The sequence below is a fragment of the Procambarus clarkii genome, chromosome 1, assembly GCF_040958095.1.
Source record: "Procambarus clarkii isolate CNS0578487 chromosome 1, FALCON_Pclarkii_2.0, whole genome shotgun sequence".
NCBI lineage: Eukaryota > Metazoa > Arthropoda > Malacostraca > Decapoda > Cambaridae > Procambarus > Procambarus clarkii.
Window position 1 is genome coordinate 38,534,311 of NC_091150.1, and position 15,625 is coordinate 38,549,935.

Below are 15,625 nucleotides of genomic sequence, written 5' to 3' on the forward strand. Positions count from 1 at the left end.
CCCACACAGGAAGAGATTCAGCCAGCCTCAAAGAGTGTCCATTAGTCTGGAAGATATTCAGCTATTCTTGAAAATATCTATGGAAAACACCACCATGGAAGCCACTAACACTGTTCATCTATGCTACTTGTATCAGATGCATCATCACTGAACGCAGAAAACAATTCATCTATATATCATCTAAATAAATTGGAGATAGCATACGTGGGCAAAGGTGGCGTTCAGAGCTACAACTGGATACGCTCATTGTATCCTCCTCATAGGTGCTGTAATACTTGCATCCGGCCTTTGTGTTAGGTCCTTATTGCACCTAGCTTCACCAATATTATGACCCTTATGTTCTTCAAACAATAAGGTTTGAATTTCACCGACAAAGCGCGATCTTTCAACACTGTGTCGGACAGGTGTTTGGGAGCCAGAGGCGCATGTGCCACCCATGGTTGGTTGCTCACTCAGTACTAACCCAGCCAGTAGCCCTAGGGCATTCTAGGAATTTTTTCCAAGATGGCTGCCTCTCACTGGAGGTCCTAAGAATCCATTTTGTATACAATCAACTTTGCACACATTTAGAATGGGTACGAAAAAATCAAAAAGAGTTTTCTCGGTTGGCACAGTTTCCCACCGACCGAGAATACTCGGTTGGCACAGATAAGTGGTTAAAGCAAATGGGTCTTTTACCTCAGCCCATCCTCATAAAGACTGGTCAAATACTTATTAATCCAGCACCTACCTCCTTGTTTATGAATGCATTTTAAATGCACCTTTGTAAAGGCTTCACCCAAAAATTGCAAATGCAAAAAATTGCTAACAGTACCATGATACCTATTCTAACATAAACCTAACTATAGACAAAAATATAATATATATAATACAGTAATAGTAATTTATATTTGAGAATTTTTTCATTACTCGGTAAACTAAAATTGATGAATTTGTCTTTCAGGTCAGTGGCCACTGGACAAGCATATATGACTATATGACTCAGTACCTTCAAAGTTTCAAAAAGCCAGCAAAGAATGCAATGAAATGCCAATTTCTGGGTGAGCCCCAGCGACTCCATGAAGCTACTATACCGATATAGTGCCAAACTACAAGTTGCCATCAGTCGCGAAGATCTTACTTGGCCTACTAGGGAGCATGAGCCAGAACCTGGCCCCTCTCAGAGAGGCCGCAGGAAGCAGTGTTAAGTGTGAAAAATTTTAAGTAAATTTATTCATGTCTTTCTCCACCAAGAAAAAGCACCCAGAAAGTCAGCAAAACAAAACAGACCGTTGCTTGGCTAGAAACGAGACCGCAGCTTCAAAACGCCCCCCCCCCCCCCCCCCCGAAAAAAAAAAAAAATCCCCTCAACAATATAAACAATAAAAAATTTATGAAACTAGTACGAACTAGTTCGCACTACCTTCCCCACTTATTTGGGGAGAGGAAGAAGGGAGCAGTCTCATCAGCTGGCTGCTTCATCATGAGTTCTTATAATGGAACCCCCCCCCCAGTGGGGGAGAGTGACATTGTCAGGGAATTACCAAGGATCACCCAGATATTGGCACTTCATTACGCTCAATGCTGGTACTCTGGGGAAGCCCCTTATGGCTCCCAGAAGCTAATTACCCATGGAGAAAGAAGAAAGGGCACTTACTAGAGAGGAGGAAGCACCATAGGTAAGAAGACGAAGAAGAGACCTGTTCAAGCCGTGGCACGCAGTCTACGGCCACACAAGGCGGGTGAAGACTGGAAGTGTTCACAAGATAACTGGCTGCCAAAACTCTGTTCAACCACCAAAACCATCACACATGAATATCAGCCAAAGACATATTAGATTACCGAAAAAGTGGCACACTCACGCACATCATAGGCATGAGGGTAGACGGCAGGCTGGCTAGATTTTAGAACACTTCGGATGATCTACATACATACATACATATATATATACACACACACACACACACACACACACACACAATGCACCTAACGACACCGGAAGACAGAAGAGTAAGGGGAGACATGATCACAACCTACAAAATCCTCAGAGGAATCGACTGGGTAAACAAGGATAAACTATTCAACACTGGTAGGACGCGAACAAGGGGACAAAGGTGGAAACTGAGTACCCACATGAGCCACAGAGACGTTAGAAGGAACTTTTTCAGTGTCAGAGTAGTTAACAGATGGAATGCATTAGGCACTGATGTGGTGGAGGCTGACTCCATACACAGTTTCAAATGTAGATATGATAGAGCCAGTAGGCTCAGGAATCTGTACACCAGTTGATTGACAGTTGAGAGGTGGGACCAAAGAGCCAAAGCTCAACCCCGCAAGCACAAATAGGTGAGTACACACACTGTATATGAGAGACTACTTTTAAGTCACTTAATGACTGCATGTTTCCTCTCGCTCTTTCTTGGAACATGAGGGTTGATGCAGCTCCATGCCCAGTTGCCATTGCTGTCTACAGCCCTCATGGCAGATGACTTATGGGTTCGCTTGCACTTGGATACAGTCGTCCATTTCCTGGCCCTCATGAAGCTTTCTTCAGACTAGCTTTGTGACGATGTTGATTTGCTTGGCTTGGGGTCACGAATGAGTGCCTTGTTTGCTTGCCATGGCAGCTTCAGTGGCTTAGCCCAAGCTGTACACCCATGCTCCAAGAAGCAATTGCTACATTCTACTATGCCCATTTTGCATGTCAGCAGTTTGTGTTGACAGTCATTCGATTTGCCTTGGTCCTTAGCTCTATTGTCTGTCTCCCTTTTTTGGCTCTTCCCTTCCCAGTGGATATTGTTTCAGGTATTTCTTCTTTCTTACATCTCAGCAGCTAATACCATTGAGATGTAAGTCTCATCTTAACCATACACTCAGACCTTGATAAAGCACTCAGGAATGTGCGAATGACGGTGTAAATCTTTACATAAAATACACAAAGACATATGTGTGGGTTTTTATCCTATGTTGTTATGTCTGTGAGAAGACATTATCACTACTTATTAAGATAAATTGTTAATACATGTGATCTAAAGATAAAATATAGTTCTTATAAATGAAAAAAGCACCTATCTGAGCTATACCTATTAACCAGAATAATGAAACAATCAGACAGGGTGAAAATATGTCACCACATGGAATGTTAAAGCATCCTAAGAGGTTTATAAAAGTGTTAACGGATCACTAAAGATCACCCTAAGTGACTGCCAGAAGGGCATTCATAAATACTAAGCCTATCCAAGACCTCTCAAGACATCACAAATGACTGCCAACAGAGGCAGTCATACGCCAACTAAACTGGACCTAAAGGACCTAAATTGTGCATAGGAAAGTTGAGGCAGAAGGGGAGACCTAAGTGCAATTGCTTGATTTTGATCTGAAAGGGGCTATTCATTTTTACTCAAATATTTTTTCTGTGAAGGCCCCTATGATAGCTTCTTGCTGCTAGAAACCTGTGTACCTGCACCCAAATCATATCACACCCTTGCAAGTTATTGTATATCCACTAGGGACCAGAAGCTAATACCTGGCCCCTTATATAAAGGTGCAGGAAGCTCAGACCAAGAAAAAGCCACCAGAAGACAATCCATATAGTAGTAAGGCAGCACCCCTAGCTACTGGCTCAACTCAGGCAAATCATCAGTCATTAGGTTTGGTGTGGCTGTGTTGATGTGTCTTCCACTCCTGAGGGTCCTGGTTTCTCAGATAAGTAATGGCCATCCTTTGGTGTACTCATTCCTTCTTTTAGTATTTGCTTCATATATGTATACTTCTATGCCTCCCTAGTTGTGTGGACCCTGAGAAATGGACCTCCAGTTCTACATGCCTAATGCTGGTTTCCCTAGCTCATTAGTATTGCCCCTGGCCTGACAGAATTATCTTTCCTGGTAGGTTTAGTAACCATCCCTGTGAGTCTATCTTCCTGTAGAGGGAGGCTCTCGGGAAGAAATTCTAGTGGAAGCCAATCTTTGTGGCTACTTCAAGGAAGGAGACCTGAAATAAAGTCTAGGCAGAATAAAGCAAGAGGCTCAAGGGAACTGGTATCCATGATACAAATGTATATACCAAAGAATGCTCCTACATTGGGCTACCATCCAAGAAAAGAATCAATTTACTTCGATGAAAGTGAGAAGTCTTAAATCAGAAAAGCTTGTAGCAACTTTACACTACATCATCAAATGAGTGAGAGAGGGCTGGCTTTTCTTAACCCTCAGGTAGCTCAGGGCACCAACTGGTGACATTCTGGGTATGCAGTTGCCTTAGTGTAGATTAGCTTTTTCAGAGAGTTGTTTGGTGTTTGGCAATTTTTCAATAATATTCTGGTAGGGAAGTAGAGTTTTATAGGTACAGTTGTACCCTGGTGTACGACTGCCCTAGAGTACGATTTTTTTGGTATATGACGTCACATTCATCATAAAATTTAAATTGGTGTACGACGTTTAACTTGGAATACGACGCCTGTTGATATGTGTATGGGTCAGACGAGCATGTTGTGCTGAGGGTGCGGGGCGAGGCACACTCAGTTGTTTACCAGTGTATCCTGTAGGGTGACGACCGCGACCGCACTTGAATTCTTTGTAAAGAATTTCATTGTTTTCTGCTTTTTTGGTTTCTGAACATGAAAGTTTTTATTATATATCATGCCATGGGTTCCAAAAAAGTCAGTGGTAAATTTCAACCTAAGAAAATAGTTGTGAGAATGACGACAGAGGAAAAATAAGATATTCAAAGTGAATGAATGTGACGTCTCACTACAGACAAGTGTTAAAACAGAGAAAAATAAGTGTCTTTAAACAGATTCTTAGTGAAACAAGCAAGCAGTCAGCCACAACCAGGTCCTAGTGGTATACTGTACCTGCAAATCGTAGGAGAGAGAGTACCCCAAAAGAGTTATCACTGCCTGATGTTATAAATGGAAGGGGACTCCCCCTATAAATACTAACACCTCTCCTCTTCCTCATTGTCTTCTATATGCCAACAAGAGTCCTTAATAAAAGTAGATATACTGTACTGTAAAGAGGAGGGGAGGTTTAGTTACAGTACCCTTCTGTAATACTACAGTACTACAGAGGGGTACTGTACTGTAGTATAAAATATGTGTGGTATTTGGTATAGAATGTATTTTTAAGTTAATATTTTTGGGTGTTGGGGAACGGATTAACGCAATTTACATTATTTCTTATGGGAAAATTTGTTTTGGGTTACGATTTATTGGTGTATGACGCATCCCTGGGAATGGATTAGAATCATAAACGAAGGTACCACTGTATTTCTTTCCCAGTGGTTGATCACAGTAGCAAGTTGATCTCAAATTTCCACGAACTTTCTAGTCATGATGAGAGGGGTCATGATGATGGTTATGCCAAAACGACACTTGTGTCCAGCATACCAAGTTTGTCACCAAGAGCCTAGCATTTTCACTATTGTTCTATAAATGTATGTAAAGCCAAAAGTAGTAATGATGAGAGCACAGAAAGAGTGGATGTGGTAACTACAGTACATTTTGGTAAAAAGTATTAGAAAGAAAACAGACTAGTTTTTGTGGTGAGCCCCGGAAGCTCCCTGAAGTTATCCAAACTGATATGTGCTTTATTAGATTGGGGTCATCAGTTACAGGAGTTCTTATGCCTACCGGGAACTATGAGCCAGAAGCAAGCAGCACTACTTTAATAAATGGAAAAAGATAGAATAGAATGTAGAAAAGATAAAACATCTCTTCACTAATGTAATTGGCAGATAATTTGAATAAATTCCAGCAGGAAGTAGTGTGTGTACTCAAACCGCTGGAAGTTTTGAATTACTTACGATATTATATATAAAAAGGATGGAACAACACAAGCATAGATTTCTTCCTGTAACTACAAATAGGTAATCACCAATGAGTAATTACATGCTATACATACAAACTAAAGAATTATTTCTCTACTTTGTCTATTTACGGTATACTATTACACAAAATGATATAGACAAAATAAACATTAAACATGCTCATTATTTAGGAAAGATAACACCCTTGCCATTACTAAAATCACTAAAAAGCCATTCATTACTTAACAGAAGCAATGGATTTGATGATCAAATATACAAAAGTAGAGTGAGGTGGCCAAATACAGTCAGTCACAAATGCCTTTCTAAACATGATGGCTTGGAGCAACACTGTCATGTATGAACATTATTCTTGTGCAGGGTTGGTGACTTGCAGCCATGTTTTAATTTTAGTACAACCTTCCTTTGAAAAGTAAACTCTTACTGCTATTATTTATCTATTTTGCTGAAGAAACTAACATGTGAAGGCAAGACAGTCAAATGTGTAAGAAGTGACAAGGATCACACACAACAGTATAGCCCAAAGCTCTTGCTGAGTACACAAGTGGGGTCCTACACAGGTGTGGGTGTTAGGACAATGACATATCTGGGAGAAATACCTGAGGCTACAAGGCTAGAGGTCCAGGGCAGCTCGAAAGCTAAAACCCATAACACCGAAAGGGAAGAAGATTCTGTTATTACCATTTTAAACAAGTATTATGTTGGTGATATCTGGGTCACTACCTAAAATATGATTTCACTATACAGTATTCTCCAGTTTTATCTTCTATAAAGAATCTACAAATTTAAAAAATACATATATATAAAAATATTAACCTAGAACCACAATAATAAAATACCTACCACAAAAACAATTACAAAAACTATTCAACCTCATCAACGTCATCGAAAGTAAATTTAGAAACAAATAACTACATACTATATATCATAAAATGTACTCCAGTTTCTATAAAAATGCATATTGCTTCATTAATGCAAACACTGCTGAAATTACCAATGAACACCAACAAACTGCAAATCAATATTAATTTCAAGCAGCAGCAAAAAAATAATAATGTGCTTTGAATTATCATGTAATCATATGCTGTCTATTACTCATCCAAAAGATTTGAGCTTAATAAATAGAAATCAGAGGTATTGTGGATACAAAATATAATAAAGAACTTGACGGAGGTTGGAGAAATAATGGACTGACTGGAGTTGCAAGCACTGAAAAATCACTAAAGCTTTCTTAAATGCAGGTATGTTGAGATGAAGCACAAAAACAGTTATGACAACCATTCACGATCATGCCACCTGTCCTACCACTGGATTTTTATATGTGACAACAAATCAGATGAAGAAATTCACTAGATAATCTTAGTTTAAAAACAAACACTGTTATTGAAGGTTAAAACTTTTCTTAGCACTGCAATACATAAGCACTAAATTTATAAGGAGTAAACTTTTAAATAAAATACCTCAATACACAGATCACAATAAGAAAGAATTATTATCTCGAGACACATTAGGGAAGATCTTGAGTGCAAATTGTAAATAAAGTAATAAGTAAGTTATAAATATGATAAAGCAAGTTTGTATACATAGGGGATAATTCACAAAATGGGTCCAGGAAGAAGAAACTTACCAAAGAGAGGGACGGCCATGTTGAGGAAATCTGAGCATACTGAAAATACTCGACCTCCTTGCAAAAGATACCTGTGGCAAATATTTCAATTAATCAACAAATGTGGTTATGAAGTCTTCAGTACTTAATAAAAATTGTGTGACGAATGTAATGAAATGCCCTTTCTAGAAGCTCCTCAGTGGCTCCCCAGAGCTTTACAATTGGGCTGCACCCCTGTTTATATGAGACAATGCCCTGGTGCATGGAAAAAAATAAAATAACAGTATTGAATGTAATGAAACACCAATTTCTGGGTGAGCTTCAGTGCCTCCCTGAAGTAATACACTGAGATGATTCACATCTGCTATGCTGCATCAGCCATGGAGAGCTTTAGACCTACCGAGGACCAGTGCCTGAACGTGGCCCTTCCTCAGAGGTGTAAGGAGCAGTGACCGTTTGCCACTTCACTGGAAAAGCAACCAAAAAGTCAAGAGTCAAGACAAACCACTGCTGAGTTCAAAAGAGACCGAATCATCAAAACCCACCTATTGAACTCCAGAAACTATGTAAATAAATGATTGAATTCTCTCAAAACTAGCATGAGTGTGTTTGCCCTACCTTCCCCACTTATCTGGGGGAAGGGGGTTAAAGTGGCTCACCACCTGCTGGGGTCTGAGCTGTCAGTTCTGGAGCAGATATAAGCACCCACCCGACGACCTGGAAGCATGGGGAGGGGGGGGGGGGAGATCAAGGAGCCACCGGGTCTCACCCAGAAATCAGTACTATACTTCATTACATTCAATGCTGATTTTCTGGAGAGAGAGACCCTTGTCATTTCCTGAAGCTAACTACCCATGGAGAGGGAAATGGCCACCAGAACAGAGGGCTGTGACCGACACTAAAGATTCGAAAACACGCCAGCAAAAGTGGGAAGCAAGCAAACTGGATGGGCAAAAAACTCCGCTCAAAAGCAGAAAACCCAGGCAGGGGCAAACTGCCCTAGAACTGATAGCAGGCATTCCCCACAGCCCCGGGAACCAGCAACAGAGGCCCCGGGGCAGAGCCGTCCTCCAAGCCCTCCGCCCTTAAAGAAAAGGAAGAGTCCATGGGAAAGGCAACAAGAAAGGGCCGCTGGTAAGACCCAGTTGCCTTGGCAGGATGAACAGGCTCGAAAACCTCCGTCCCCCATCCCGAATGGGGCTTCCCCCGAAAACCGCCCGAGTCTCGGCCCCAACTAAACCCCGCCCCGACCCCGAAACCCGCAGACTGTCCGGAGCCGGGAACAGGGAGGGAAAGGGGCGAACAGCACCTAACCAAAACGGGGCGGCCTCGGGGCATCCGAGTGGGAAACCAACCTAGGGTGTTGCAGTAACCTAACCTAGCTTGCAACACGGATGCCGCCTGTACTCTGAACAGTAATAACATCAGGAGAGTACTGGAGAACAAGCAGAGAATCTCTCTCGCAAGACTCCGGGTCAAGGTGGCAGTGACCCAACAGGCAACATGACGGAGGTAAAAGTGGGGACTGTCACCCGGAGACAAGGGCACAGCAACCAACGATCCCGTACAAGATGGGTTGGGACCCGGAAGACACATACAATGGTCCACCGAGCACCGACAGGGGTTTCCAGGGCCCGTAGGGGTAACAACTACAGGAAGCCCGGGCAAGGTGTTGCTAACCGGTTAAACACCCAAAAATAACAAGGGGTAGTAGAGGATAACACTGAAAACCCCTGCGACGTGTACAATCACGGGGGTCTAGCAGAGGGCCACCAAACACTACCAGTGAAACTATAGCCACACTAGGCAGACCCACACTAGGCAGACCCCCACCAGGCAAATGAAAATAAAAACAAAAGACAACCCCCGCAAAAGTACACCATCTCCAGCGGCAACAGGAACCGGTCGCCGCTTAGGTGGCAGGCTGCGCAACACCTTGACGCCCTAACCAGCACAATACCAGTCCCTACCCAGGGCTAAACAAGGGCCCGAAGCCCCAGCTGGCCCCAAGGGCGAGGCAAATGCCGAGCAGCAAGAACCTCTACGGGAATGGTTCCTGAACGCCCCAGGGAAGATAACCCTGTTACGCAGGGGCAGTACTCACAGGGCGCTTGGGGAAGGAAGCCCCTAAGTGCATGTAGACCCGGCACTGATGAGGTACTCCTGGCCACCGCACAACACAACACACGGCAGTGAACGCCACACAAGGCAAACACCGCCTAGGAAACTGAGGCCAGAGAAGCGTCTATCCCAGCTGACATTAGCTTACGAACTGAAGTTAGGCAGCCGGCGCGGTAGGTCCGGGGGTCCCCCTTTCCCCTCTCGGGGCAGGGAGGGCTGCGCGGACGATCGGTGCGGCAGTAAAGTGTGATGTTTCCTTGTTTGCTTGTTTCCTTGGGATTGTAGGGAGATTCTACCTCTTTGTTCGGTTTTTTGTTTCAGTTTTTTACCATTTGGGGTTTGTTTTGTTATCCCTATCTTTCTGGGTGCCTGACTCCGGTCGATGGCAAATGAGGAAAACCCCAACCACAAGCAGGTTTTCCAGGGCCATTGCTCCCTGAAACCTCTCTGAAGGGGCCAGGTTCTGGCACTGGTCCCTGGTAGGTCTGAACTCCTTAGCTAATGTCCCGGTCTAATGTAACATACATTAGCCCGATTAGATCCAGGGAGCCGTAGGGGCTCCCCACAGAAAATAAAAACACAGTATAACTGTAAAAAAAATTCCTTTTAATATTGTTAAAATATTTTTATGATCACATGAAAATTGAACAAAATTATGAGACTTACTTTGGTTGTGGTTAAGTGAGGAAATTTTGTAATGACATCATGATTCACGAGCATTCATGGAACAATCACCTCATGGAGGTTGCCCCAGGCCAGGCATGAGACTGGAGTTACCATGAAGATATTTCATACAATACTTATTTCAATGTCTGATTTGTTTTCTCTAGATTTTTTACAGTATTATTCAATAGTATGTCGTTTAAGAAAATTACCAGATGAGGAGATGTTAAAATGCAAGTTAACAATAACAGTAGGCAGATTGTTAGTACTGTATCTGTAATATGCACTACAGCAGATACTGGAGTCAACTCCTCTAGCTAACAACATGGGCAGTGCTAGCCAATGTTGTCTGTAGACGACTGAGGAGGCATGTGTCCTATCGAGAAGTACTTATTTTATTTTTTAGTTTATTTTCTACCACAGGCACGGTCAATCATTTATATAATGGTAACCAACAGATATCCATTTTCATATTTCCTACATAGACAGGGTTCGAGAGCTGCAGCAGTAAATGGTGAATTATTGAGTATTCAATCACAGGTGATTCAGGTGGTGTCAAAAACAGTATTATTGGAAGTGGAACATGGAAAAAGTTAATTCAATAACCAAGCATCAATCTTACTATCCAGTCTGTAGTTTATTTGCAATCAGTTTCAAGAGTTATTCTAATCCCAAAAGCCTGGTCTAGGGCCAGGCATTACGATTACTTGACCTTAAGATTAATGTTTATAGTGGAATATATATTAATTATAGCCTGGCTGGCTTGGCACTTCTTGCAGGAACTTGCCCAATTGCCTACTGAATACCTCCACTTATGTTCTGGTAATATTTCTTATATTTGGTGGGAAAAGATGGAAGAGTCATGGTCATACTGTCTTTTTTTATTGTAGCAATGAAAACCCTACTCTTTGGTTGGTCTATTCTGCATTTTCAACCATATCTTTTGCTCTAGTAAGTTATTATTTTATTGTGTACTAGGGAGGTACCTGGCATTGGCTGGGTCTGTCTATCTGTTCCCCCTCTCCCCTTTGTAATTTCCTCTATCTCTACCTAGATATCTCTCTATCTAGCTATATCTTTTTCCTTCCCCAGACCATTTCCCATGCCTTTTTGGGTGAGGCTAACCCCAAGCATCTGGCCGCAAACTTCGGACAGACAAACAGAAATTCTCTCTCATTTATAGTTTAGATATTAGAGACCTGAACCTGGATTCACGAAGCAGTTACACAAGCACTTACAAACCTGTACACCTTTTCTCAATCTTTGGCGGCTTTGTTTACAATTATTAAACAGTCAATGAGCTCCAAAGCACCAGAAGGCTGTTTATAACAATAACAACAGTTGATTGAGAAGTTTCCACATTTGTAAACTGTTTAATAAATGTAACCAAAGCCATCAAAGATTGAGGAAAGATGTACACATTCGAAAGTACTTGCGTTTTTCAGTTCACCAGTTTTCCAACAAACTGGAAAAGATGTAACGACATGCCACTAAGTGGCTCCCAGAACTGAAGGACAAGAGCTATGAGGAGAGGTTAGAGGCATTAAATATGCAAAAACTAGAAGATAGAAGAAAAAGAGGCGATATGATCACTACGTTCAAAATAGTAACAGGAATCGATAAAATTGATAGGGAAGAATTCCTGAGACCCGGAACTTCAAGAACAAGAGGTCATAGATTTAAACTAACGAAACAAAGCTGCCAGAGAAATATACGAAAATTCACTTTTGTAAATAGTGTGGTAGACGGTTGGAACAGGTTAAGTGAGAAGGTGGTGGAGGCCAAAACCGTCAGTAATTTCAAAGCATTATATGACAAAGAGTGCTGGGGAGACGGGACACCACGAGCGTAGCTCTCATCTTGTAACTACACTTAGGTAATTACATTTCAAAGCGTAACTACTTCATGAATCTGGCTCCTGGACTACCAGTATTTATCAAGTACGTACTGTACATAATATACAGAACTAATTACTGTGGTTGTAAATGTACAAACACTGGGTCCTCTTTGTGACAAGCTGGCTATAAGACAAGGTAATGCTTAATTTTGTGCAGACCTGTGAGTACAAATGTGTGATGTGATAGTATTTACAAACTTTGCTTTTTGTAATTTTGTTTTGTTTTGTTTTTCCATTCTACTGTAGTTTCCAACCAGCTCATATATGGTCTGGTCCAAACTGGATCCATGAAAACACAGTCCATTTGAAGTCCTGTTATAATTTAGGTACAGTGGAACCTCGGTTGCCGAACGTCCCGCTTTACAAATTTTTTGGGTTACAAGCTCAATTTCTTTGTAAAATTCAAATCAGTTTACGAGCTTTGCCTCGCTCTGCAAGTTTGTTGATACACGTATGGGTTGACCGAGCACGTGGTTCCTGGTCGCACAGGCGCCCTCGCTTCAGTTTGCCAGTGCCTCCTACGTAGTGATGATAGCATTTGAATTCTTTGTAAAGAATTTCATTTTTTTCAGCTTTTTTGGTTTCTAAACATAAAAGTAGTAGTTATATACCATGCCATGTATCCCAAGAAATTCAGTGGTAAGATACAACCTAAGTAAACACATGTGAGGATGACCAGAGGAAAAACAAGAGATCATTAGTAAACATGAAAATGGTATACGGGTTGTTGAACTAGCTAGGCAGTACATCAAATCTGTCAACAATATGCCCCGTACTTGCTAAGAAAATGGACATTTCAAGAGCTAAAGTGGCAAAAGTTGTAACAACAATCACGAAACAAAGAACACAAACACTTGATGTTGAAAAGTTATTATTAATTTAGATAAACAACAAGCAGTTAGCGGGTGATAGCATTTCAGAGGCCATCATTTGTGAAAAAGCAAGACTATTCCACAAAGATCTCATAAAGAAAACCCCTGGAACGAGTGATGCAGATACAAAAGATTTTAAGGTGAGCAGGGGATGGTTTGAGAAATTTTGTAAAAGGAAGTAGCATTCATAGTGTTGTGAGGCATGGGGAGGCTGCCAGCTCAGACAAATAAGCGGCTGAAAGATTTGTTAGCAAATTTAAAGATTTTGTAGAGTGAGGGATACCAACCACAACGAGTGTTTAATTATGACGAGACAGGGCAATTCTGGAAAAGATTGACGAAGAGGACATACATTACCCAGGAAAGTCATTACCTAGACACAAGCCAATGAAAGATAGGCTAACTCTTGAGCAGTGTGGTAATGCAAGTGGAGATTTGAAAATTTAACCCATACTTGTGTATCATTCCGAAAATCCAAGGGTTTTCAAAAAATATAATGTGCAGAAAAGCCAAATGTGTGTGATGTGGAGAGCTAACAGTAAGGCATGGGTGACAAGGCAATTTTTTACCGAGTGAGTGAATGAAGTGGTTTGCCCTTCCATCAAAAAATATCTGCAGGAGAATAGTTTGCCACTTAAGCCCTGCTTCTCCTCGACAATGCTCCTGCTCATCCTCCAGGCTTGGAGGATTCATTGTTCGAGGAATTTAGTTTTGTTACGGTAAAGTTCTTTCCTCCCAACACCAATCCTCTACTTCAGCCTATGGATCAGAAAATCATTTCCAATTTTAAGAAACTTTATGAAAGGGCACTTTCTGGAGATGTTTTGAAGTGACTGATGCCACAAACCTCACTCTCAAAGAGTTCTGGAAAAACCATTTTAACATTTGTAATGCTTTAAAACTCATGGACAAAGCCTGGCAAGAAGTGACTCTAAGAACCATGATCTCTGGCTGGAGAAAATTGTGGCCTGAATGTGTTGCAGAACAAGACTTTGAGTGGTTTCAACCTGAATCTGCAATGCTTCTTGTTGAGGAAATTGTTTCTCTGGGCCAGCAATTGGGCTTGGAGTTGGTGGAGGAACACAGCGAAGAACTGACCACCGAAGAACTCCTAGCTCTTCACAAGGAGCAGCAACAAGAGACAGCTGAGGAAATTTCTTCAGTGGAGGAGGCAGTACAGAATGTTCCCTTCCTCAACAATTAAGAAGTGGTGTGCAGTATGGGAAGAAATGCAAAGTTTTGTTGAAACGACTCGCCTAAATCAAGCTGCAGTAGGCCCTTGCCTTAACCTTTTTAATAACATTGATGCTTCACTACAGACAAGTGTTTTTTATTTAATTACTTATTTATATATACAATGGGGCCTTGACTTACGATGCTAATCAATTTCCAGAGACGGATCGTAAGTTGAAGCGATTTTTCCCATAAGAAATAAAAGGAATTGAATTAATCCATTCCCCACCCTCCAAAATATTAACATACAAATACATTTTATACTGAATACAATGTTTTTTCTAACTACAATACAGTACCAAAGTTACTCTTACCTTTATAGAGGGCTCTTGATGGTGTATGGAAGATGGTGATGAGGGGGGAGGAGGAGAGTTGTTACTCTTTGGAAGGGGAGTCCCCCTTCCATTATCACATCAGGCAGTGATGTTTTCTCTGGGGTACTCTCTCTCCTACGTTTTGCCTGAATACCACTAGGACCTGGTTGTGGTTCAGTGCATATTTGTCTCACTACAAATTTGTCGAGAGACATTTGTTGTTCCCTTCATTTTAATATTTGTCTGTAATGATGCATCAGTGTCATTGAATAGGTTAAGGCAACGACCTACTGCAGCTTGATTTGGACGAGTCGTTTCAGCAAAGGTTTGCAATTCTTCCCATGCTGCACACATTTTCTTAATTGTTGAGGAAGAGACATTCTGTACTCTTGTTTCTGCTCTATGGTCATCCTCACATGGGTTTTCATATGTTGAGCCTTACCACTGACTTTCCTGGGACTCATGGTGTGATATATAATAATTACTTTAATGTTCAAAATGCAAAAAATCACCACAAAAGCGGAATTTATTATAAGCGCGATCGTCACTAAGCGGGCAGCTGTAGTAAACTGAGGCAGGTCGGCCGCATGACCAGGAACCACGTGCTCGGTCTACCCGAACGCGTACCAACAAATATCGGAAGTCAACGACACCATCTGATGTCTAGTTGCATTTTTCAATGAAATTTACATCATAACTCGAAATTATCATAAGTAGGGGCAATTGTATGTCGAGGTGCCACTGTACAAGAGTTCTTACACTCTTGTACAGCCACTAGCACCCATAGCATTTTGGGCAAGTCCTTAACCCAAATTTTCACAACACACATCCCCAGGAAGCAGCCTGTAGCAGCTGTCTAACTCCCATGTACCTATTTACTGCTAAATGAACAGAACATCAGGGGTGAACGAAACTCTGCCCATTTGTTTCTGCCTCCGCCGGGGATCGAACCTGGACACTTAGGACTATGAACTCCGAGTGCTGTGCACTCAGCCGCCAGGTGTTAAGATGTAGGGAAAAAGAAATCTCTATGAAAAGGTTCTTGGTGAGAAAAAAATTCAGTGAGCCACAACCAGGTCCTAGTGGTATTCAGGCAAAACGTAGAAGAGTGAGT

General features: G+C 41.7%; 1 protein-coding gene across 6 annotated transcripts in view; it reads right to left on the minus strand.

Moving 5' to 3' along the window:
- Positions 1-15,625, minus strand: part of LOC123770042 (microtubule-associated protein futsch) — a 128,509-nt gene that overhangs the window by 40,393 nt on the left and 72,491 nt on the right. For 4 of the 6 annotated variants that reach the window (XM_069335849.1, XM_069335702.1, XM_045761696.2 and 1 more), the window contains 2 exons: positions 7,433-7,503; positions 6,405-6,443 (listed from right to left, as the gene is read on the minus strand). The exons of 1 other annotated variant lie outside the window; for it this stretch is intronic. In XM_069335849.1, coding sequence (XP_069191950.1) covers positions 6,405-6,443; positions 7,433-7,503 — 110 coding nt within the window. The remainder of the gene's footprint in view (positions 1-6,404; positions 6,444-7,432; positions 7,504-15,625) is intronic. One more of the 6 variants, XM_045761771.2, reaches the window with a different exon arrangement.